At 39.2% G+C, this 27,413-nt stretch overlaps 1 protein-coding gene across 1 annotated transcript in view; it reads left to right on the top strand.

Annotated features, from left to right (window-relative positions):
* Positions 1–27,413, top strand: part of LOC123508984 (FACT complex subunit spt16-like) — a gene marked incomplete in the record, with an annotated part of 182,272 nt that overhangs the window by 90,225 nt on the left and 64,634 nt on the right. The window contains 7 exon segments of the mRNA XM_045263088.1: positions 2,377–2,445; positions 8,007–8,105; positions 8,761–8,959; positions 9,206–9,401; positions 17,714–17,983; positions 23,182–23,293; positions 26,861–27,043. Of these exon segments, the coding sequence (XP_045119023.1) occupies positions 2,377–2,445; positions 8,007–8,105; positions 8,761–8,959; positions 9,206–9,401; positions 17,714–17,983; positions 23,182–23,293; positions 26,861–27,043 (1,128 nt within the window).

Below are 27,413 nucleotides of genomic sequence, written 5' to 3'. Positions count from 1 at the left end.
AATGGCATAGTGATTTGGGCTTGTAAACTCACTGTTACCAATGTTCATCAGTTGGTCTTGAGGGCCTGGTGAGGAAAGTAATACACCGAGTATGCTCTGATTTTAACCACCAGTGCCCCTTCATCTAATCCAGTGTTGTGGTTAGGGGCTCTAGCAAGTATTTATCACAAGAAACTATAGGCCAAATCATTGCCTTGATTTAAATTTTTTTTATTTTTTTTTATTTTTTAATTTTTATTTATTTATTTATTTTGCAAGAGGGGAAGCTGGCCAAAAAGAAGAAGAAAAAAAAAGAGAGAAGAAAAAAAAGCTCACTTGATTATCTGTTCCCTTAAAGATATAATAAGAGGTAACCAAAAGTCTCGGATAAGTATCTTGACACCAGGGAGACGATGGTGTAGTAGATAAGGTGATGAGCGTGGGATTGGGCAGATGCCCATGCATAGGTTTGAATCCCACCATGAACTGCTTTGAAACTTTGTCATTTGTCGAGTGTTACAAGTTACCTATATATCACCGTCATACCCAGGTTCTAGGTGAAGGTGTATTTGCCTTACACCAAAGATGTGCTTGGGTGGTGATATAGGCCCTTATATGGGTACCACAATAAGTAGAATTACCTGCGCCTCTAATAGATGGAAGCTGAACAGCGTTAGCCATGTACTCTTCAAGTAGACCTACAGGTGCTATAGGCTGCAAAAAAAAAAAAAAAAAAAAAAAAAAAAAAAAAAAATCCCTCTTAAAAGAAGTCAAGTCGTAGGAAGATGCAAATACACGAGCAGGCAAGGAGTTCCAGAGTGTACCAGAGAAAGGTATGAATGATTAAAAGTACTGGTTAACTCTTGCATTAGAGAGTTGGATAGAATAAGAGATGCAACATTTCAGCAATGTGTGTGTGTGTGTGTGTGTGTGTGTGTGTGTGTGTGTGTGTGTGTGTGTGTGTAATAATAATAGTAATAATAATAATATACGGTTTATTAATTTGGCAGTGCAACAAAAAATTTACACTGAAAATGTACAGGGGGGGACATTAAAACAATGAAATGTGTGTGTGTGTGCATGCATATATATATATATATATATATATATATATATATATATATATATATATATATATATATATATATATATATATATATATATATATATATATATATATATATATATATATATATATATATATATATATATATATATATATATATATATGTATGTATGTATGTATGTATGTATGTATGTATGTATGTATGTATAGTGGTACCTTGAAATATGAGTTTAATTCGTTCTGTGACAGAGCTCTTATCTCAAAACAAATTTTCCCATTCCAGCCTTCCCAAAAGAGCACTGCTATTTTTCTTTACATGTTTTTAGGTGAAAAAAAGGTATTTATGAATAATAATTATTGTATAGAAACATAATGAAACATGACATAAGAGAATGTAAATAGATAAACTACGTTTATAAAGTATATTTATCTCGGATGGTGCAATCCACGGGAAGTTACTGTACTGCATCCCTACCCTCACTTACGTCTGTCAAGTATCTGGAGTGTACAAATATAGCCACCCATAAAAGATGGGCTGCTCTGTTAATTACAGAAGAGCTCGTTGACAACCCTGTAAACATTATTCATAGAATGAATGAAGTTTTAAATAGGCAAGAGAGAGGTGGGGGTGGATAGAGGCCGTGATGCTGCCACCGCAGACTTGCAGAGGTTTTATTTATATTCTTCCCCCCCCCCCCCTCGCCCTCAGTGATAAGCGTCGGAGGAGGTAGATGGAGATGCGAGAAATTTGTTTTTACCTTTTCAGTTATGTACACATGTATACTTTATCAATGCATAAAAATATTTAGAATAAAAGCAAAAGTTTATTTAGTGTTCTTACCTTGGAGAGAGACATTTTCGGCTAATGGTGGTGAATGGCGGAGTAGGAGAGAGGAAGGGATGCAGACACCATTCACACGTAAACATTAAATGTAAATTAAAACTGTACTTTCTTAAAACCAAAAAAAAGAATGGTTGCTAAGTAGTGTGAAAATGATGAAAGAACAATCACAGTGCATGAGATCCAAGGGAAAAACACATAAATGCTAGCTCAGCTGAGGTTGGACCGATGTGCTGAGCCACAACATCCCCAAGCACAACTCGTATCTCAAAAAAACACATCACTCAGGTAGCTCGTATCTCAAGGTACCACTGTAAATATATATATATATATATATATATATATATATATATATATATATATATATATATATATATATATGTATGTATGTATGTATGTATGTATGTATGTAAATGAATAAAGAAAATATCATAATTGCCTATCTACCTTTATTAATATTGGCTTCTAATAGACATGTTTTGCCTGCCAGGAACAAGCTGCCACAATATTGACAGCCACCAGTAAAAAAAAGTTGAGGAATGTAGGAGTTTTTCTGAAGGTAAGTCTTCAGCTATATTTTCTGTTTAATATTTATTTTCAAGTATGTGGTTTTATATTATGTACTTTGTTTCTTGCATTAATTCATGTTATTTTGATTGTAAATATGTGGACATATATATATTTTATCATCATTATGCAGACTCTTCCTGATTTATGAACATTCAAATTATAAAATAATGGAGGTGCAAGCAAAAGTCTTAGCTGAGCATTGTTCTTGAGCCACCTGTAGCACACTGCTGCATCCTGCTGAATGTGAGATCAAAATGCACACTGAAAGAGTGCTAGGTAGTATGTCATGAGTTACCATCTGGCTCGTATGATGCAAATAATGTGGTGTAGCTGGGAGTCATATAGATTATTGAGTGACTGAGTTTGGTATGGGCTCTTGTGTGGATGTTGTGTGTGTTTTTGAGTCACTTGGCATGGATAACAAAATTGAAAGAGAAAAATAGACATTTATTGCTTTTTCCCAAAAGACTGTTAAATAGAGAAGTCATAAATTATGGTAGATAAGTTTTTTTATTTTTTATTTTTTTTATTTTATTTTATTACTTTTTAATGTAGTAGAGAAAAACTGATCAAGGGCAATAAAAACAATTAAAAAAAGGCCTACTTAGATGCCAGTTCCAAAAAAGGGCTGAGAAAGTTAGCCAAAAAAATGGGATAAGAGAGAGAGAAGAATAAAAGTTAAAGGAGGATAGTTTAGAAATCAAAGCTTTTACAACAGATTCTATTAAAAGTGTTTTGTCTCTGATGTTGCTATGTGGTATTTGTGATGTGGATGAGTGTTATGTGGTGCAAATGATGAAATGTGGATTGAGATATGGCTAACCATAGTGCCTGGGTGTGGTATGTCTTCAAGTGATGTAGCCAGTTGCAGTGGCAGCTCATGGCTGAGATAATAAGATCAATGCACTGCTGCTTCAGAAAACTTTCAGTCATTATTTGAATATTGTGTAAAAGGAAAACAAACTTGTAATAAGAAAATTTACTCTTCTGAATCTTGTCCCATCGACAACCTCATTTTCTTTAATTTATTTAATAAAAAAGCACCATTTATTTAATTTTTTGTTTTGTTCATACAAAAATTTTGCATGCATATGAGGGATGAGGGCCCAAAGATTTATTTTTTGCCAAGGCCTTTGAATATAGAACGTTACTTAATATATGGGTACATTTTGTGTGTTTCATCAACTGATCATATTACTCAATGGTAAATATGTAAACAAGAAGGATATTCAACAGAAAGATCCCAGTTTTCATCTTGCCTTTCTCAGAAAGTGAATCTTTTTATTGGATGTGGTCTTGAATTCTATACTTTATATCACATTAAAGAATATGATGTATGATATTTAAATGCAACACACTCAGAGTAAAGTATAAACATTTCTTTCCATTAGTATACCAGAATTGGTGACTGCACTGGTGGATCTGCAGTGCTCTCTCTCCTGTATGCACCGCATCCTATCTCATGCACACTGTCACATGAATAATAGCCAAACATCACATTATTGAAACTGTCAATCTCACAGTTCTGCACAGGATTTTTGTACAGGCAACCCCCATTTAACGAATCTTCACACAACAAAATTTTGCTACAACAAACGTTTCCTTTTACTACCATCTGCTTGTATAACAAACACCAAACTCGCTTTAACAAAATTTTATCCAGGTAATTTTTTTCAAGTTTAAAAGCCCCGCTGTATCATGCAAGCTGACATGCTTTTGAATACACCAGCGCCTCTCATGGACAAAACATGCACCACTCACTTCCCTACCCTTCCCCGCTTTTAGTTCAAAACAATAGCAGCGTCTAGCAGCAACTCGCTCAACATGCTACCAAAACACCCTGCAACCAGCTCTGCAATGTTTCCTAGTGATGCTAAGAAGACCAGGAAGTCTCTTACTCTTGAAGTGGAGCTGGATATTATTCACAGACACGAGAGAGGCGAGAAAACTAATAGCATTCTTGCCACCATGGCTTGACTTCATCTACTGTCTCTACTATTTTCAAGTTAGCAGACTCTATTAAGAAGGCTGGTGAGACTGTATCTTCCTTGTAAACTAAAAGAACCACCCGAACTCATGACTCTGCAATGGATAAAATGGAAAGCCTTGTGAAAATGTGGTACATAAGTTTTGTGTGTGGTACAATGATGTGCCCTTTGTTTACATTCCACAGGTTGCTGGCTAGCGTCTTTCCCGCTCCACTCTCACTCCCTTCATAAATTTAAGACCAACATTATAAAGTTACTTACATGCATACGTTAGTGTACATTACAGGCAACCCCCGCTTAACGAAGGTTCACACAATGAAATTTCGTTACAACGAAGGTTTCATTTTACTACCATCTACTCGCTTAATGAACACCAAACTCGCTTTAACAAAATTTTATCCAGGTAATTTTTTCCAAGTTTGAAAGCCCTGCCGTATCACGCAAGCCGACAGGCTTTTGAATACATCAGCGCCTCTCATGGACAAAACGCGCGTCACTCACTCCCCTAGTTCAAAACAATAACAGCGTCAGCAGCAGCTCGTCTTCCCTCGCTCTACATGCCACCAAAACGCCCTGCAATGTTGCCTAGCGTTGCTAAGAAGACCAGGAAGTCTCTTACTCTCAAAGTGAAGCTGGATATTATTCACAGACACAAGAGGCGAGAAAACTAATAGCATTGCTTCCCACCATGGTTTGACTCCATCTAGTGTCTACCATTTTCAAGTCACCAGATGCTATTAAGAAGGCTGGTGAGATCATATCTTCCTTTCAAGCTAAAAGAACCACCTGAACTCGTGACTCTGCAATGGATAGAAATGGAAAGCCTTGTGGAAATGTTGTACATAAGTTTTGTGTGTGGTACAATGATGCGCCCTTTGTTTACATTCCACAGGTTGCCAGCTAGCGTATTTCCCGCTCCACTCTCCCTCCCTTCATAAATTTAAGGTCATCAACATTATAAAGTTACTTACATACATACATTAGGGTACATTATAATGACTTAGTCTTAAATTAAACTGCTTAAATGTTCAACTTCGTAATTTTTACTTTCATTAAACCTTTTACTGTACTATGATGCACTCTCACTTTGTTTACTCTCAATGGAAGCTCAAATCAGGAGTTAAACTTGTTATAGTTGGTTCGCTTAATGAAAATTCGCTCAGTGAAGGGTTTTTCAGGAACCTAACCCCTTCGTTAAGCGGAAGTTGCCTGTATAATGACTTAGTCTTAAATTAAACTGCTTAAATGTTTAACTTAATAATTTTTACCTTCATTAAACCTTTTACTCTTAAATTAAACTGCTTAAATGTTTAACTTAATAAATTTTACCTTCATTAAACCTTTTACTGTACTATGATGCACTTTCACTTTGTTTACTCTCAATGGAAGTTCAAGTCGGGTCAAACATGTTACAATTGGTTTGCTTAAGAAAAATTCACACTAAGCGTTTTTTAGGAACGTAACCCGTTTGTTTAGCAGGGGTTGCCTGTATTTCTTTTCACCAGCTTGAGGATGGCTACCAACATGAAACTTAAGGATTTTATAATGCACAAGTAAAAGGAAAGAATTTAAAATAAGACGGACTCATATTTAGTGTTGTGCATAATATCTAGCAGAAATAGGAAGTGCTACAATTCAGCAGTGCCTATACACTGCTGGTCAGAGCGGAAGGTGCGAAAGGGACAGCAACTTCCATGCTGACCAAATTTCATTCATCCCTTTGTAACTCCTAATCATATGGCGGGATTTGCTGTATGTCGCTATCTCACAACTCTGCAGCTCTAGTTGTCAAAGTAGATGATATGTTTCCTTAGTCAACATTTGTCTGTGGTTCGTGTGCTTGCATTTGAATTTTCTTTCACCCTCCATCATGGGCCCTTTTTGTGGATGCATGAGCTTACCATTGTGCCCTGTTACTACCTATTATGAGACCTAGGAAACTAATTAGTAAGGCCCAAATCTCAGTCATTTGTGCCTCAGTGAGGGAGAATAAGTAAAATCAAGAAACTGCCGCGAACACTGGCAAAGGTCTCAGAATTGTTTAACATTGGACCAAAATTTATCGTGAGGGAGGAAGAGACGCTTCGCCACCACCTTACAAGCCTGAAGGGCTTAAGCACAGTGTTAGCCAGAGAACTCTGAACATTATTCAAAGACAGCTTGAGGCCAACCCTGCATACACAGCATAGAACTTTAGTCTAGGAACCCTCTGTGCTGGGTTGGGTGAGTGAAAGGAGTGTGCGGAAATATGTTTCAAAACCTTACTTCAGTCATGATTACGTTAACAGTAGGCAAGCAGTTTGTGTCTCAGCACAAAGATTGGGACTTAGTTAAGTGCCGTAGGGTATGTTGGTCAGATGACAGACAACCAGAGAAACTGTGTGTACTGCAGACCCGGTAGTAACCGTCACGATCCATGCTACACAACACACACATTAAAATCCATATTCTTTGATGGTGTGGGGTTGTTTTTCTTACTATGGTCTTGAAAAATTAGTGTTTTTGTCTAAGAATGTTCGTATGAACCAAAAAAACTACTTTGAGCTAATTCTAGATGAGTTAGATGAGTGTATGGAAAAGTACAATGCTGATACCTTCATGCAAGATGGTGCACCGTGCCATACGTCAAAGTTAATTGTTGACTGGTTTGATTTCTGCAATATCAGCCTTTTAAAACCTTGGCCCGCAAGTTTCCCAGACCTTAACCCTATAAAAAATCCCTGGGCGTACATAAAACTGAAGCTAAAGGAGAGATATACCTCCTCCCTCCCACGCCTCCAAGCCGCTATTCAGGACATATGGGACAATATTGACGCTCAGTATCCACCACCTGGCTCATTCACTTCCCAGGAGACTCAAAAGGTCAAGAAGGCATGAGGGCACCCTATCAATCACTAGTTTAGGTGAATACCCTTATTAAAACATAATTTGTCATTTATCTCCTTCATAAGATGTCACAGATACCGCGCTTTCCGCTCTGACCAGCAGTATACATGCGCAAGCTGCCACTTGCCAATTGTGATGAATTGTTTGATGTAACTGTGTGCCTGAAAGTGTCTTAGAAGAAATCCCAACCAACAAGAAGAACAAAATGGTGTGCCATGTTGCTTACATTTTGCAGCATAACTAAGTCTAAGATGAAAAAATGTATTGAAAAATTTTTAATACAAAATTAAGAAAAATGGACAAAGGAAAACAAGCTGTGCAAGAATAAGATGTGGATGACTTAAGTAGTGTTACTAAGTCAAATGGATCATAAAAAGAAGAAAACTCCTGTGCCACGATGAATGTATAGACAAACCATACTTACACAATGCTAGACTATGTGGCAAGCAAGAATAAGGATTTTTCAGCATTTTCAATATTCCTAGTTTCATAATCATTGAGTTTAGTGCTAAGGCTTTTGAAGAATGCAAGGACAAAGCTTAAGGTTGTGCTGTGCAGTCAAAATTATTTACAAATTATTAATGACTTGAATATTTATCTAGAACCCAGGTCGTTTGTAACTTAGGGAGTGCTTGTGCATAACTTGCTTAATATTCTTATGTTTTTATTTTGACAGGATGATGATGAGGGAGATGAAGAAGAGGAAACCAAAGAAAACACATCGGAACTTCTTGGCCGAGGCAAACGAACAGCCATTCTGGACTCTAAGCTTAGGGTGAGACTTTTCAGGCTGACTACTTGTTATTATAGAGTAACCATTGAGAAGAATCTCTTAGGCCCTAGGGCACTGGTTCTCAATGTTTTTTCAAACTTAAGGAACCCTTCCACACTTCCTGGTATGTGGTGGAACTGCCCCTACAAGCCAACATCTCACCCAACATTGGTAGAACCTCACCTCAAGTAGGTGATATCTCTCTCTCTCTCTCTCTCTCTCTCTCTCTCTCTCTCTCTCTCTCTCTCTCTCTCTCTCTCTCTCTCTCTCTCTCTCTCTCTCTCTCTCTCTCTCTCTCTCTCTCTCTCTCTCTCTCTCTCTCTCTCTCTAAGAAGAACTTGTTCCTGTTGCAGATTATTGCCTTAGATTGGCTGTGAGGGTGACCATATGGCGAGTTTGCAGAAAAGCAATACTCTATAATGAGACTGCAAAAGGTGCGAGCCTGCAAGGTATTGGCACTTGGCAGGGTTGCAATTCCTTACTAAGATGCCACATTTAGTATGGGGGAGCATTTTTCTACAGAGATCGTGCCTTAATTTTTATCTCAGCAAGACTGAATTGGGAGGATGTGGATAGTTACAAAAGTGAGGGAACTTAGTAAGTATACATCTATGAAGTATGTGGTTAAGAGCAAATGGAGAGTTTTCTTTCTTGACAGTCTGAACAGTCAACTGAGGAGAAGAGGCGGCAGCACCAGAAAGAACTGGCTGTGTCCACCAATGAGGCTGCCAAAGAGCGGCTTGCCCTCCTTAAGGGGAAAAAGGAAAATCAGAAGGTGCGCAAATCCACTGTCTCCTACAAATCTGTTAATGTCATGCCAAGGGAACCTGAGATTTCAGATCTCAAAATATATGTTGGTGAGTAAATTGTGTATCGCAGTACAGGAATTAGTTGATAAACTGAATGAAATTAATTAAGTAACTGAATGAGATAACTTTATGAAAATAAGTTTTTCAGTCTCGGTCTCATTTCTTTAATTCAGTCTTGTAGCTTGAATCCTTAATTGTTAGTATATTTCTGCTTTAGAATTTCTTATTTCATCTAATGATAGTTTTACTTCCCCAAAATTTTCCATAGCATTGATTTCACAAATATTTTTTCAGATCGAAAGTATGAGACTGTGATTCTGCCAATCTATGGGCTACCTGTGCCTTTCCATATTTCCATGATCAAGAACATTTCCCAGAGTGTGGAAGGAGATTACACTTACCTCCGTATCAACTTCTTCCACCCTGGCTCGAATATTGGCAAGAGTGATGGTGCTTTCCCTAACCCTGATGCAGTATTTCTGAAAGAAATGTAAGTCTGGTATAGCCATGGAATAGAAACTTTAACTTATACAGAGCTAAGCTTAACTGTCACTTTTTCCTTCACTACATTTTCTTAAAAATCATTGTTCACAGAAATCTTGATTTCTGTATCCTCTTCCTTTCTTTTCCTGCTGGTGTTCAGTCTTTTTTTAATCACAGTGTTAATATTGTGTTGCATCTCTCTTCTTTCTTATGACTTTTTTTTACTGTCAACTAGGCCTTTTACAATTTATCTTGTGGAAAACTTCCTCAGTAGTGAACTTGTGTCCTCCTTCTTGATCTCATTTTCCAGAAAAGGCTACAAATTCTCAATAAGATCATGATCAGGACTGTTGCCATGCCAATCCTTAATGTAATCCATCTCACAATTGTCAAACCATTTTCTGTATTTGTTTGCTCATGTGGTGGGAAGCCCTTCCTGCAGAAAACATTCTGCTTTGGACTTCACATAATGCTCCTCCAAATTATCATTATAACAGTTCTAAGTACAGTTCACTGTTTACTGATTCCTTTTTCAAAATAGACCAAATTGCAACCCCATAGTATGTAAACGTTCAACAAACCATAACTGAATCTAGATCTATTGTTTTTATGTACTGTGTAATTTTAGTCATACTAGTCAGATCCTTTTGGTTTACAAATCCTTGCAAACTGTGTCCCAAATACTCTGAAAACACCATCACTCCACAGTGTAGAATGTGATTTCTCATGGACCACTGAATATATTTTTTTGGCAAAAGTCAACCTATTTGCAATGTGTTGTTGAGTGAACAAAGGTTTCCTTGTGGCAGTGGAGGAAGAGAGAGCAAGGTCTTTTCTACAGTAATGTGATGGTTTTTTTATTTTTTTTATTTTTTTAAATGGCCAATAGCACCTATAGGCATACTTGAAGAGTATATGTGGGAAGCGCTGTTCAGCTTCTGCCCATTAGTGGTGCAGGCAATTTTTTAGATTTTAGTAGTACCCATATTAGGGCTTATATTACTACCCAAGTGCATCTTTGGTGTAACCACCTAGAACCTAGGTATCATGGTGACATGTAGGTAACTTGGAACCACTCGACTAATGGCATAGCTTAAAGGTCGTATGTGGTGGGATTTGAACTTATGCGTGGATGTCTGCCTGATCCCATGCTTACCACTTTATCTACTATGCCACTGTGTCTTGCAAGACACATTATCCAGTTGTTCAGGGTTATTTTTTCTTAGCACACTTGCTGTATGTACAGATCTAACACTCAGGTTGTTCTTCAACATGAGTCCTTTTATTTACTTTTTTTTTAGACTGACAAGGTGTTGGTTAAGTGGGTTGGTACTGCAAAATTTTTGGCTACTAGTCACTGCGGCAGCCAACATGAAACAGTATGTTGAGGCACACTCGTCTGTTGTTGAATATCATTTCTGCCAATTCTGACCTTATGTTAGACTGATTTTGTGTTCATTGATTTGTGGCTTACATGCCATTGTCCACTAAACGAACACAAGATATGAAAATTATTGCTCAGATTCTGATAAATTGTGCTTACTTCTCCCAACACACTACCACCACCCACAAGACATAGGTCATGGATTGTTAATTTGAAATGCCATAATGATTGCTCAAGGAGTAAGTTGCTGTTTAGGTGATTTTTAAAATAATTTGCTGTTATACAGACAGAGGGAAGAAAATGGACTTAATCAAATGTTGCTGTGTTGCGTGATAATTCCCACTGTATATAGCCTTGCCTGTAAATGGTAAAATATGAAGACACTGTATGATATGGGTTGTTTTACTATACAAATTCTTTTCCATACATGGCAGCTGTATCTTGATTTGTTGATTGATTCGTACCAGCAATGTCAATAGCCTGCATGTTGTATGCATGTTTATTATTACTAACAAAGATTAAAGTTCATTGTAAATGTATGCTTGGTCTTGATCTTAATATGCTAAGATGAACTCTCAAGTCTCAGCATGAATTGGTGTAAGAACAAAACAGTAAAATCTTTTATTTTTCAATTTCAGGTTAGTAGTGCAATCTTCATTTCTTTTTATGAAATAACAAAAATAATTATTTATCATTGTTGGTGTAAGAATATGAGTGTATAAGTTTGTGTATATGCATAAGCAAATTACATCAAGCACAGGGCATTTATTCTGGATCTGTGTTTATATCATTGAGGCCAGCTGCCTTGCCCTCCCCCTCCCCCTTCCCCACCAAGCAGTGCCTCATATCCTACTGAGGAAACCTACTTGGACTGTTGGCAAGATTTCCTCATACAGTCATTATTATAAGGAAAGGTGTAGCCTGAAGGGCTTCATTCGTTCACCAACAAAAATATCAGCATGGGGCTCTATTACTTCGAAGGCAAATGAGACACACTAAAAATAGGACACAGTAAGACCAATGATGATAATTGATGGAAAGCTGCATTCCCTATTGGCTAAATAACTATATTTAATACTCAAATTATTAACATCAGCACATCACTCCTTCCTGTGCAGCTCTCCAATTTCTCTCTGGTTCTCTGGTTGTCTATCACAAATAATTATGTAGGTGACGTCTATCATATCCAACAGTTTAGAGACACTCAGGTCACCCAGAATATCCTTATGTGGCTTGAGTAGGTGGGTTTGGGCTGATATGGGTCTTGGTCTTGATCTTGATCTTGATACTACAGGCAACTCGGGATCACTCCTGAGCCAGGCCTTTGGATCGGCAGCTCCTGTAGACGACAAAAGAAAGGCACACAGAAAAAAAAGAAAAAAAAAAGAAGAAAAAAGAACAGGGTTCTTTGCTCTAACCGTCTGTACATCTGGCATGCCACATTCTCTCCAGAAACTCCTTCACCGCCTCAATCATCCTTTCATTTGTTTCTCTACTCAGTCCCAGCAGCACCACCATCCACTCCCTCCCTGTCTTTTCCACTCTTTCGTTCCTATTATGCCCTAACTCAGTCAACACCACTTGCATCATCTCATACCAGTCTCTGGCATACTTCACATACTCCAGCATTACATGCTCCACCGTCTCGTCCTCTCCCGAGTCACACATCTGGCACACTTTGCTGCGGGACTCAGACCACCTGTAACTCCTTGCATTCACATCCATACACTGTGCCCTAGCTCTGAAGAGATCACCACCCAGGCTTCCATCATACCACCTCTCATACATCGGGTCCTCTTTCACCTTGTACCAATCCAGAGTAGTCTTTCGTTCCATCCCATTCCTCCATTCATTCAGTCCCATACTCTTCACATCTCTGTCTATCTCACTCTTCCACTTCCTCGCATCCCATTCTGTTCCCACTCTGCCTCCTCTTGTCACGACCCATTCCAGCTCATTCTGATTCACCCCAGCCATTCTCACTGCCCACCCAACCTGTAGACCATTCCTCTCTGTCATTCTCATACACCTTTTCCTCCATTTGCTTCCACTTTCACTCCACAGATACACCTTCCTTGCTATTCTTGCATCATCCATTCTCTCAAGCCTAATCTTGTACCTAAGTGTCGCTTTTATAAGTCTTTCCTAAAGAGCTCCATCCCATATCCCTCTTAAGGCTTCTACTGCCGTGTACCTCGGTGCATTCAGTGCCAGCCTAGCTACTCTACACTGCCCCACTTCTAACTTGTCAATTTCACTCTCGTTCCATGCAATCACATCCATACCATACATTATACTGGGGACAGCCACACTCTTCCACACTTCTCTCAGCACGTCATACTTACTTGCTCTCATCCTTGCGCGCTTCCTAAACGACCCACCCACTGGTTCACCAAGCTTATTTTTTCATTCTTTGACTTTTCACACCCATTCGGACTCATCCACATCCCTAAGTACTTGTATTCTTGTGCCTGCTTCAACTCATTCTCTCCCAACCTCCATGCTGCATTACATTCATCCTCCGACCTATTCACAATCATCACCTTACTCTTCTCACTACTAAACCTAACTCCAAAATCTCTTCCATACCCATCAACCACATCCAGCAGACTTTGCAGCTCCTCTGCTGACTCACTCATAACCACTACGTCATCTGCATAAAGAAGCACACCTATCTTATCATTCCCCACACTCACTCCTGCATTCATCCTTCTCATTCTTGCTGCTAACTCCTCTGTGTACAGGCTGAAAAGGGTTGGTGACAAAATACATCCTTGCCTAACTCCTCTCTCACTCCTCACCCAGTCTGTTTCTATATCTCCTAAACTGTACTTAGCTCTGGTATCAATATACATGCTACGCACTATGTTGACTATCTTGGCACTCAACCCAATCTTTTCTAGGACTCTATCTAGCATTTCTCTATTCACCCTATCATAAGCTTTCTCTATGTTCAAGAAACCCAAATACAATTTACCTCCATCCCTCTTTTTTTTCTCAATCATTTCATTCACCACAAACATGTTATCCTCAGCTCTCCTGTCTGCACGGAAACTATTCTGCTCTTCACCTAATACTCAAGCTCTTTCAATCCACTTACACAATCTGGCATTCAACACCGCACTGAACACTTTGCCTACTGTATTGACTAACGCGATCGGCCTGTAATTTTTCAACTCATTCTTACTCTTGTATCCGCCCTTATGCAGCAGAGTCACCCTGCACTCATTCCACATTCTTGGCACTCTCTCCTCCTCCCACACCTGGTTAAAAAGCTCAGTCATCCTGTCAATCACAACATCACCTCCATTCTTATACAGCTCATATGGTATTTCATCCGGCCCTGCTGCCTTCCCATTCTTCTGCCTTTTCACACATTTCTCCACCTCCTCCTTGCTGATCCTTTCATCCAGTTCATCTGCATTCCTTCTCTCCAGTGTCACACATCCTTCTCTCGCACCAAACACCTCACCTACACCACCCACTTCTTCCCAGAACTGTCTGATTGCCTCTCTCATTCCTTCCTTCTCTGTTACAACTTCACCATTCACCTTCAAACTCTCCACTCCAACACTGTCTGCCATATTCTCACCTCTCAAGAACTTGTACCATTCACGGCCACCTTCCATGCCTTTCTCTCTTAAAGATTCAATCACACTCCTTTCACACTTTACTTTGGCCTTCACTATCATTCGCTTTGTCATTCTCTGCTGCTTTACATACATTTCCCATGCATTCTGGTACTCATTCTCTGCCTCATCACTTTCATGCCTCTTTTTCCTCAGCCACCTACATTGTCTATTCCTTCTCTTTCGCTCCTTTCTAGCCTCTCTGATTTCATCATTCCACCATGGTTTACGTACTTTCTTTCTTCTGCCTACTCTCACATACCCTATCTTGCTCTCTGCAGCACTCCGCACATCCTCTACCAGTCTCTCATTCACGTGTTCCACATCATGCACACCTCCATCATCCCAGCTTCTTGCACTCAGGTCCACCTGGAAGTTTTCCCACCCTACATCTCTCAGTCTCCACTTTCTCTTCTTACTCGCCATTTTCACTTCTTTCCTACCATGCAACAGGCACTCCACAACCAGCATATTGTGATCAGACACAATATCAACCATACCATCCTCATCTATCCACATGTGTGATACAATTTCACGCATTCTTCCATTCACCAACACATAGTCTATCGCTGACTCATGCTCCCTTGCACTCCAAGTCACACGTCCCTCAGCCAAGGTTACATTCAGATTCTCTAACTCCATTTCATCCATAAAATCCCCAAGCATATCACCATTCCTGTTCACACATTCTCCCAGAATTCCTACATGTGCATTCATATCACCCATCACCAGCACTCTGTCCCCTCCATGTTCTCTCACAACTCTCTTCAGTATGTCATACTTCCTCCTGTTCTCCCTCTCAGCTCTTTCACCAATGACAGTCATGTACACCACCACCAGAACCATCTTCTCCACTCTGACCATCTGTGCACTCCACTCTCACTGCCATCACATCCTCACTGCTCTCACACGTTTCCACACCAAGCTCCTTTACTTTCAGTCCACTTTCTTTCCTATAGAGAAAGGCTACGCCTCCTCCCTAAGCCCGACTATGTCGAACTTCCATTCCTGGAGCTCCCTGGGAAATATCCTCAAACTTACCCACACCCCATCCTCTCACATTCATGCATCCAATCCTCCCACTCTCACTTGCCTGGCTGGTGTCTTCTTCCTGGCGTGCTTCTGTCGTCTCCCGTCACTGGTCCATCGGCTGCAGCGACCTCGCCCTCACCCACACACAGCCATCGACCCATCCTGGCAGTCCCTACATCGTTCAAGTGCACGCCGTCCTTCTCATACAAGCTGAACCGGTCCACCACGCTGTCTATGTCGATGAAGCTCAGCTTGCCTTTTTTTCTCCTTCATCCACTCTATCTTCATTTTCAGCAGCTCCTCTTGCAGTCTTCTGTTGGTGGATCTTCTCAGATGCTCATAGAACGGGCCTTCCCTGGGTATCTGCATGACACCCACGATGGCCACACTCATGCCCTTGCCTTCTACACTCTTCACAGCATCCACAACATTCCTCACCGTCTCATCTTCACCAACATATTCTAGGCCGTTTCCACCTCCTTGGATGATCAGCATCCCGTCCTCCATGCTGGCTGCTTCTTCCTCTACTTTCTTCCTGATGTCCGTGATCTTGGCACCACTCAGGCTGGTGCAGCCACTCCTCTCATCCTGCACTTCACTTGGCTGGACATCGTCTTCACCATGCTGTCTCCAGTAATTCTGATTGGCGCCTTCTTCTTCCTCATTTTCATGGTGTGCTGCTGTCTTGGTCCTTCCTCTTGTCTGCTGGGCTGGGGTCCCACAACGTCCTCTTCAGTCTGGCTGCTCTTCACTTCCTTGGGGTTCTCTTCGGTTTGGACACTCTTCTCGGTCTTCTCACCAGAATCTTCTGTCTGCACACTCTTCTCCTCTTTCTGGCACCGGTAGCTCCTCCACATGTTTCTGGTGACCTCCTTGCAGGGATCACAGAAGTACATGAGGTTGTCGTTGACCAGTGCCTTGGTGTTGGACTTGAATCCAACACAAGCCATATGATGCCAGACCTCACACCCCTCACACGCCACTGCACTCACCCTGACAATCAGGGCTTCACCACACATGCCACAGTCGCACACAGGCATCTTGTACACACAAAATATCTACACAGGGTCGCAGCAGGCACAAAAAAATCACAAAAAAGGTCCGAGCATTTCAGGGCGTGTTTACACTCACCGCTTCAGGTTCTTGATCAGAAATTTTTTTTTGTCTTGATCTTGATCTTGATAAATAAGTGTAACTCAAAGTTAAAGTTACCTGCGAATGCATCTAAGACCTTAAGACCAACTTGAGCTGATCGAAGACAAACTTGCATACTCAAGAATGTATGGTAATTTGGCCCCTGGGTCTTTCGGCCCTTAGGACTAGAAATTTGGTACTTGGTAATCATCTTTGTTTGTACTCTAGTCAATGAATCCCAAAATTGGTACACCCTGGTAACTGCCAAGCAGCATGCTGGGCTTCTGAGACTCTAGGGGAGTATTGATAAAGATTCTTAAGTATGGAAGTTTGTCTCAAACCAAGTCTTGTGTTTAGTCTCATGAGCTGTGCTTAGGATTGGTCTTAAGGTTAAGAGCTACACTTCAGACAAATTTATCAAAATTGAGATCGAGACTGAAAGATGGCCGAAAGCCAGGCAGCCCAAACCTTTCTATTCAAATGTTTATCAGCCCTATAAGGATGTTCTGGATGATCAAAGTGGCTCTGAACTATTTGATACAATATACTACAACATACATGTACAGCAGAAATTATGAGAGTGTCAACCAAGACATCAAAACAAAGGGAACTACCATAATGGTGGGTGATTGTAGCTGGCCTCCAATTGCCTGAGAGTATCATATCATCAGAAGGGAGGGCTCAGATCAGCTGATTCCCTCCCTGCACTAGAGTGAGCTACCCATCTTATACAGAATTCATCCCAGAAAGTGTTACAAATTGTAATGGCTACTTACACAGAATTTGTCCTGGAAAGTGTTACAAATTGTAATGGCTAGTCATCCATAATGGGCAGATATCCATCTTATACAGACTTTGTCTAAGAAAGTGTCACACATTGTAATGCTACTCATCCTGGATGGGTAGCCTTCCCAACTCAGAATATTGCTCAGTAGTGTATTTTGCTTGCATTAGTGGTCAACTAGACATTAAAATCGTTCTCTCTATGTATAAATTTTGCTACTCCGGGGCAAAAATTAAGACCTCAATAGAGTGCTATACACAGTCATCTTTATCTTGGTTTTGGCCTAAGTTGTGCAAGTTTCATTATTTCCCTGATATATAACACAAATCAACATTTTTAGCATTATTTCTTCACAGAACTTACCGAAGCACAAACACCAAGGAACCAGGAGAGCTGTCTGCACCATCCTCCAACTTAAACACAGCCTTCAGGCTCATCAAAGAAGTGCAGAAGAAATTCAAGACAAGGGAGGCTGAAGAGAAGGAAAAGGAAGACTTGGTGAAGCAGGATACACTGGTTATATCAAATAACAAATCAAACCCAAAGCTAAAGGACCTGTATATCCGCCCCAACATTGTTCAAAAAAGGATTAATGGTACCTTGGAGGCACACACCAATGGCTTCAGGTGAGCAGTGTGAATAGAGTTTATATTTAGAAGTCTTTTAGGGTTTTTATGCATTGGGTGTAAGATTGCAGTTGTGTTAGGAGGCAAAAACAAGGTTCACTTTCAGGTGGTATTGTAATCATTGGAGGTCTTTAGCATTCAAATGACACTTTACATCCTCGGCGAGACCTTCTGGAGAGCTCGAGTTCTACATGACAGAGCCCTGTACTGGTCACGGTTCCCAGCAAGCCTGGCAGCGCGACTCTCCTCAATGCTGTCCAGCGTCTCTACCAAGGCATAGCCATTCCGTGACCTTGGGTGTTCCCCAACGCCTTCCTTAGCAACCTCATGAGTCTCATGTTTGAGGATATCCCATTGCTCTACCGGGTCCTCAATGGTGTCGAGCACTCCAAACCGATTGGAGACTGTCACTGCATACTCCTGGGCACATATCAAGTCCTTCAGTTTCTCAAGATGAAACACAGTGTGGTCACATCTTTGAGGCTTTCTGGACTTGACATGCAGCTTGAGTGTAGCACCAACAAGCCTGTGATCAGTTGCAAGGAACTCAGCACTCCTAAAAACCCTGCAGTTCTGTAGGATCCTACAACAAGTACTAACAAGGATATGGTCAATCTCCTTTGCTACCCCTCCGGCATTGCTATACCAAATCCAGCGGTGCAGCGCTGGTCTCTGATACCAAGAACCTGCAATTCTCAGCCTTTTGAATCTTGCAAGATTCAGAAGGAAAGAGCTGTTGTTATTCCTGGTATCAGAGCCATGGGGACCAACACATAACTCATAGCCTTCTCTCTCAGTGCCAGTGACAGCATTAAACTCACCCAAGACAATAAGTGCATCCCGATAGTGACACTGGTCAAGTACAGAGTTGAGTTTGGCGTAGAATGTCTCCTCTTCAGTTTCACACACCTCGGTATGAGCGTATACTGCAACATTAGATTTAGAAGATCATATAACAAATCTACTAAGTTTCTATACATGGGTAACAGATGAGGTACAAGGGAGAGATGGATGGGTGGACATAGTGTATTCAGATATTAAAAAGGCTTTTGACAGAGTACCACATAGCAGACTCATATGGAAAACAGAACATATACGGGGAGTACAGAGAAGTATCTTAAGCTGGATGAGGGACTACTTAATAGGAAGAGAAATGAGGACAGTGATAAGAAACACCCACTCATGTTGAACCACAGTTACTAGTGGCATACCACAGGAGTCAGTGCTGGCACCAGTAGTGTTTCAAATTTATATTAATGATAAACAGGAGAACCTGAGTAGCTACATAAATTTGTTTGCTGATGATGCAAAACTCTTGAGAGTAATAAGGATCAATAAGGATTGTATGGAATTGCCAAGAGATATTGATAAGATCTGAGAATGGAACTTAAAGTGGAAATTAAAATTTAATGCCAAAAAATGTCATCTGATGGAAACAAAAAGACATCAGGAAACTAGAGATTCTAAAGGATAACCACAAAGATGGTGTCAGAAATAAAGGACCTCCCCTATGAAGATAGACTAAAGGAAATGTAATTACTAACTTTGAAGGATAGATGGGAGAGAATAGATCTAGTAACGATATACAAGTTAGTGAACAGTATGGAAAAGATAGATAGATAAGACCTGGTATCATTGATGGATCATGGAGACATTCTAAAGATAAGGAAATTCAATGTTTGAGAAACATTAGAAGTTCAATTTTCCACATAAGACAGTGGACATCTGGAACAGTCTGAATGATGAGATTTTAACAGTACAAGGTGTACACAAATTTAACCCGTACAGCGTCAGCAGATCTGAGACTTTGTGATTTTGCCAGTGCTGGCCACATCATGGATTTTTTTTTTTTTTTTTTTTTTTTTTTTTTTTTGCTTAACCACTCTTAAATTATGTGAAACAAATGAAAATGACAGTCATTCCTCCCAGAACTGACTGGAAGTGGTATTAATTGGTGCGAGATGTTTTGGGCTAGGGTTAGCGACTTAGCAAAGCCTTATGTGACTAGTTTATTCGCTTCCTCATTTCTCACCAGTCGATCCCTAAGTTGGACACATGCATAATATCGTTCCTGAGTTGAAAGAAAAACAACATGTCATGTTTTGCTGTTTGGGAGTGTTTGTGTCTAAAAATTGACACGAGATATCGTGATGGATAGTTGCCTTTCGTGGTGCAAATATTTTCCGAGTAATATGTACTTGTTTTTCCTTATAACAAAGCGATTGGAAAATTCTTATTTATGTCATACAAAAGTTTTCACTACCACAATATAACAGTTACCAAAAACATCTGAAATGGTAAGAGTAAGTAATGGAAATTACGCTTCGTTCATATTTGCGGAGTTGAGGCGTCAGTTTCCCGCTACACCGAGCTGAAGGCAGCAGAAACTGCTAAAGTTCAGATATGTAGTAAATAAATACAGGAAGCATTCATGTTAGCAGGGACGAGGAGGCAGCATGAGCAATATCTACAGTGCATGATGGCAGTATAATGGTAGGTTTTTAGGACGCAATACCTCCGAAAACACGAGGAAGCTCACCGACGTATCTCATACGTCTCTGACGCCCGGTTCGCTCAGAGTAGCTGACGTATCTCGTACGTCTCTGACGCTGTACGGGTTAAGGAAAAATTTGATAAAATTAAATATAGAGACAGGTCACTATGAGCCCTGCTCGCACCTTGTAATATACAACTAGGTAAATACACACAAAACACTCACTGATAGGAGATGGAGATAGACAGACAGTCCAAGATCATGAAAAATCAGTGTTTAAGGGGAGGTGACGGTGTTTACATAGGTGTATTTTTTTTTTCGTCAGATTCTCATGAAATTTGGTGTGTTTGTGTATTAGTACATCAATTACAAGAATCCCATGTATTATTGAATTTGATCATTAGTTTTAGAGAAAATAAGTGTACATGCTGTAGCTTTTTTTCCATCATGAAACATTTTGATTATCGTAATTCATATATGGAAAATTTTTTTAAAAATATCGATGACAAAAAAACTACTTTTTTTTTTTACTTTTTAAATTTTTCCAGACATACCTACAGTTTTTTAAAAATGTCTCATAATGTAAAAAAATGTCCTATATTTCCTCTTTCCATTGGTACCTTTATATCTGAAATTACTTAAAAATTAACGGAGATATTGCGTTCAAAATATCAGTAACTTTAGTTTTGAGATATGAGCCATTTTCTGTTGAGCAGTGCCTGTCACTATGTTTGTTGGCTACATGCTTAGTCCCTGGGCAATTCTGTTCAATCCTGCACAGCGAAGGTAATTTATTACCTCATATACAAGCTTGTAGTTCATATACAAGCTTGCAGTTCACCTCAATGAGGTCTCTTTCCTTCCCAGCATCATCTACCAAGTGACGTAGTGTTACTGGCGTGTCATTGTCATCGCATGTGGAATACGTGACAGTGATGTAGGTGTCATTTGTTATTTGTTGCCTACATTGTCTTGGTACCCCATCATTTGGTACATGTTCCTGATACCAGACTTTCAAGTTGTGACTGAAAAAATAATGAATTTTTCATCTTCACAAGGAAGAATCTTGCTTTTCAAAAGATGAAAACGTGTATCCATCCTTGTTGTTTCTTGTGACTCGTTTGTTGCTTGTGATGGTGAAGCTGACAGCTGTGAGGTTGAGGGAACAAGCTGAGGTATTGGTGGTGGAGAGGACACGTGTGTGACCAAGGTCAGGTCATGAGTGGGTGGTGGCGGATGTCACTGTGACGAGTGACTGAGATCTTTGCCCTCTTTCTCCCTCCTCCTCTCATTCAGCTTCTTCATCCTTTCTCTTTGGTTGGTCTTCATCTTTGATTGATGACCCATGACTTTCAATGTTCTAAAGTGCAGGGAGTGTGTGGAAAATCAAAAGATGATTAGCTGCAGTGCTACATACCAATTTTCCAAGGCGTCCAGCAAGACACTGCCTGTGACTGCTGACCTCACAGCCTATTACAAGGCACATAGCCTCCCTCCTGCTCTGTCCTGATGTTACCATATGAAGGTCTATAACATAAATACACTAGAAAAAAAAAAAAAGAATGCTACAAAATCATGAGCAACGACAAGTCATGTTGCCTACCACATGGTGGGGCATTTGAAGAGCCTTTAAAGTGCAATTTAAACATATAAGGAATTAAGATAGGAACTTGCTATTTTTCACAGAAAACTATAGACATTTCAAGGGTAACAGCAGTATTAATTACTCAATTTTGAGGTTCAGGTAAAAAAAAAAAAAAAAAAAAAAAAAAAAAAAAAAAAAAAAAAATCGCATTTTTTTTGCCATCGCCTCCCCTTAAGGAATATTACAAAGCTTAATTTCCACATAGGATGGTGGACATCTGGAACAGATTGGTTGAAGAGATTATAGCAGCAGAAAGTGTGCACAAAGTTGATAAAAGTAGAAATGGAAACAAGTCACTGAGCCCCGCTTAAACCCCATAATATACAACTAGGTAAATACACACATTCCAGGTAAAAAGTGTTGGCATTAACTGCACTCTACAAAGAAATACTTCCAGTTTGGTATAGATCACCATAGTCTCCTTGATGTGTCAGTAAATTTTGGTAACCTTTAGATAGGTAAGGGAATAGTGGGAACTTCATAGGTAGGAGTCAGTGATGGTTCTGAGATAAGGATTTAATTTTTCAGGTTTTTTTTTTAGGTAAAGGAATAGTGGGAACTTCATAGGCAGGAGTCAGTGATGAATCTGAGATAAGGATTACATTTTTTTGACATTTTTTCTTCCCGACCTTTCTCTTTTTGATGCTCTGGAACAGTGGATAGTGGAAAAGAGCTGAAGAATACTGGCCTGGCAATAATAGAAATACTCTGCTGTTATGGAAAATAAATAAAAAAAAAAAAAAAAAAATGAATAACCAGTGTTTCAAGGCAGTCAGTGTAACATTGGACAAACAAACAAAATATATCTTGAAAGGTCATGTTTGGTTTCTTCTCACACTGTGAAGCTTGTACATTAGGTGAAAAAGAATACTTTATATCATCATAGCACTTGTAGGAAAAGAACATACGCTTGCTAGTTAAAGTGAGTTCAAGAACAATGTATGATTTAAAATGCCCACATCACAAAAAGGCTTTGTCTAGTCTTCCACTAACTGTTCACCTGTATTCATAAATTTTGTTTAGCTCAAGAAATTATAATTCTTCTGTTTCCATTTACAGATACACAAGTGTACGAGGTGACAAGGTGGATATCCTTTATAACAACATTAAGAATGCATTCTTCCAGCCTTGTGAGGGAGAAATGATCATTCTCCTACACTTCCACTTAAGGGTGAGTATTATTTTCAGAAATAAGTAGTTTTCTATGCATTCCTTTTGTGAAGGTATACTATGGGCCTCAGAAGCTTATGATACAATGTATAAGTATACAGTAAACCCTGGCAGAGTTGGAACTGAATAAACCAGTTATTGAATGAGTCTATGATATTTTAAGGAATTTATTTTTTTATTTGTTTATTTATATACTTATTTTTTTTTTTAATTTATTTTACTTATTTATTTTTGTGCATTCTATCCTGATTGGTACTAGTAGGCATTTTTTTGCCCTTTGAATATTGTTAAATTAAGCCATTTGACTGATATACTAGCTAAAATATCCCAGATATCCCTGTCTGTGTCATTTAAGGAGATGCTCGAGCCTTTAGGAATCCAAATTGGCTCGTGTGTTATGGCACCACCAATGCCAAGATCAGTGTTTACATAGATGACAGCAAACAAGAGACAGTGTCTACTTTGGCTTTTGTTAGCACAAGTGTGTATTTACCTATTTACCTATTTGTGTATTACAGGGCCCGAGCTAAGCTCTCTGTGTCCTGCCTCCTTGTCTACTCCTGTCATATCTCTCTTTCATCTGATTGACACACACTGCGTCAATGACATCACTGCTCAGTTTATTCCATTTATCAATACTACGATGCAGGAAACTGTACTTTCTCACGTCATTTAAACAGATGTCTTTTATTAGTTTTTTTCCATGTCCTCGGAGATGATTACTTAACATAACATAAATAATAGGATAACAAAGGGCCACCAGGGCCCATCTAGGTTATCCTGTATCAGTCGCACAGCGACCTCGTCATCAGTACTTAAAGATACACTTACATTATATACTAATTCTAAATATTTGGCCCATTAACAGGGCTAAGTCCTGCAGCGAAATCCTCTACAATTTGTGGTCCCCATACATGGGGATCATGTCTTATTTAACTATAGTAAATTTCTTATAAAAACTATCATGCAGTGCTATACATAATTATAAATTAATAAATTTAAGTGCTTATCTAATCTGTTTTTAAACATTGTCAAACTAGTGCTATTTACAACCGTCTCTGGCAATGCATTCCAGAAGTCTACCACCCTATGACTAAAGAAATATTTTCTTATATCTAACCTGCAGCCTTGCTTTCTAATCTTCCTGCCATGATTTCTAGTCCTATTTCCCTCCTCTAAGGTAAAGAAAGATCTCACATCTATGTAGTTTGTATCTGAGAACATTTTAAATAACTCTTATCATATCCTCTCTTATACATCTCCTCTCAAATGAAAACATGTTTAATTCCTTTAATCTATCTCTATACTCCAGGTGCTTTAATGCTGGTATCATCTTAGTTGCTCTTCTCTGAACTGCTTCTAACATGTTGATATCCTGCCTATAGTGGGGTGACCAGGCCTGTATGCAATACTCTAAATGGGGCCTAACATAGGAATTATATAAGCTACGCACCACTTCCTTACTTTTATAACTAACATTTCTATTTATAAAACCCAGGATCCTATTTGCCCTATTTCTTGCTTCTAAACATTGCTTTGAAAATTTCATACTTGTGGTCACCTTTATCAATTCTCTGTCCAATATGTCAATCTTGTTCTCTTCTAATGTGGTCAGCTCCAGCTCCCTCAGTCTTTCCTCTTAGTCTAATTCCTTGAATCCTGGTACCATCCTTGTTGCCAGCCTTTGTACCCTTTCCACCTTCTTCACATTTTTCTTCATGTGTGGTGACCAGACGCAAGCTGCATATTCTAACTGGGGTCTTATTAAAGTGCATAGTATCTTCTTCATCATTCCTTCATCTAGGTAGTGGAATGCAAGACCAATATTTTGAAGCATATTATATGTTTTCCGAAATATCTTGTTTATGTGTTTCTCCGGTGACAGTATTTTGCACGGTTACTCCTAAGTCTTTCTCCTCATTGGCGTCTTCAATTTTCTCATCTCCCAGCCTGTAATCCTTGTTTGGTCTGTATCTACTTCTTCCCATTTTCATAACATGGCTGTTGTTTATATTAAATTCCATCTGCCACTCTTTACTCCACTCATATATTTTTATTTATTTATTTTTTTTTTATACCATGTGGGCTTTTCACGGGAATTTATGGGCTAAAGGGGATACTTATTAAGGATACCTCCTATTTCAAAGCCCACCCGCTAGGAAACTGTTGCCCTGAGTGAGGAAGCCCAACCTACACTCAGACTGTAGACAGGATTCGAACCCGTGCGCTTGGAGACCCCTTGGATCCCAAAGCACGCACGGATTCACTGTACCATGGCGGCCCCATTATCAAGATTTCCTGTAACTTGTTACAATCTTCCACATTCTTTACTCTCCTCATAATTTTAGTATCGTCTGCTAACATATTCATGTAACTGTCTATTCCTACTGGCATATCATTAACATAAATAAAAAATATGATGGGACCAAGCACTGACCCTTGTGGAACTCCACTGGTTACCTTTTTTCACTCTGACTTCTTTCTTTTCACCACTGTTCACATTTCTCTTCCCACTAAGTAATGTCCATGTCCAATTTTTATTGACTTTTCCTTAAGTTTATGCATACTTTCTGCTATTATAATCTCTTCACTCAAGCTGTTTCATGAATCATATGCAATTTTTAGTTGAATTTAATTTGCATAAGTTTCTTCTCTACCAGCTGATCAATGTCCAATTATCTCATGTAAAGCAACAATAATTTTTCAGAGAAATATTAATTTCTCTGAAAAATTATTGTTGCTTTACATGAGATAATTGGACATTGATCAGCTGGTAGAGAAGAAACTTATGCATCCCTCACATTAAATTGAGTTGCATTTCTTGTTAGTTCATTTGTGTGTTCTATGTGTTAATAAATTGATATTTGCTGGAATCAAGTTTATCTGGAACCAGGTGGTACACAGGAACTGTACCACACCTCCAAGTGGTACTCGCTCTGGAAAAATTTGGGAACCACTGATGTAAACAATATCTTTTGATGAGTTCTGTGTCATTTAGTTCATTCACTTGTATATGATGGGATATCCACATATGTTATTTTAGGCATAGTAATGTAGTGTGTAACGGTCCAAGCCAGAATATAGGTGATTGTCATGTTTGACACAATTCAAGAGGATTATTTAATTTTAAAGTACTTAATCACCTTTATTCTGGCTTGGATAATTACAAGTGAAGTTAAGTAGTTTGTCACTTTGTCAAGCTAGTGAGTATGTGTGAATATTTCAGTGATTTGGTGGCCAGTTGTGGTGGTGAGGGATCTTATGGACAGATCGTTCTCGTGGTGGGAAGAAGAATATGTAGATAAAGCACTAACACAGTACATTAACAAACAGTAGGAGATTTACTTTTTTAAATCTGTACAATAGGTTACACAATTACATAGCTTCTTCAGGTGGTGCTGCTGCTACAAGAGTTGTAGGTGGAGTGTTCAGAAATAGTAAAGAAGATATCTTTTATTTCATACTCATAAGATGCAGTGAAATTCAGCAAGCATTTGTAGTACATATATTATTTCCATGCCTTGGAAAATTCTTGGCATGTGATTTAATTATCCTCTTCTCATTGCAGCATGCTATTATGTTTGGGAAGAAAAAACATATTGATGTGCAGTTTTACACGGAGGTTGGAGAGATAACTACTGATTTGGGCAAGCATCAGCACATGCATGATCGTGATGATCTTTCTGCAGAGCAGGCAGAAAGAGAACTACGTCATAAACTCACATCTGCCTTCAAAAGCTTCACAGAAAAGGTTACCTACCAGTATTTTAGTTCTAGCTTTAAGAAATTTATTTCTACTTTTTTTTTTTTTTTTTTTTTACTAAAACAATATAATGTGATTGAGAGAAGAAAAGCATGGTGTAAGTTAAGTGGGCCTTAATTATTCTCTCTCTCTCTCTCTCTCTCTCTCTCTCTCTCTCTCTCTCTCTCTCTCTCTCTCTCTCTCTCTCTCTCTCTCTCTCTCTCTCTCTCTCTCTCTCTCTCTCTCTCTCTCTCTCTCTCTCTCTCCTATATACAGTAAAAGTCCTGAAATCCGGAAGTAATGGGGGTTCAGGCATTCCGTTCTAGGATTTTTGGATTGTAAGATAGTAAGGCTGAAAGTAAGATTAAAATCTTGAGGG

This window comes from Portunus trituberculatus, chromosome 25 (assembly GCF_017591435.1).
Source record: "Portunus trituberculatus isolate SZX2019 chromosome 25, ASM1759143v1, whole genome shotgun sequence".
NCBI classification, from domain to species: Eukaryota; Metazoa; Arthropoda; class Malacostraca; order Decapoda; family Portunidae; genus Portunus; species Portunus trituberculatus.
Note: the sequence above shows the minus strand (reverse complement) of the source record. Positions and strands in the feature narration are given on the sequence as shown.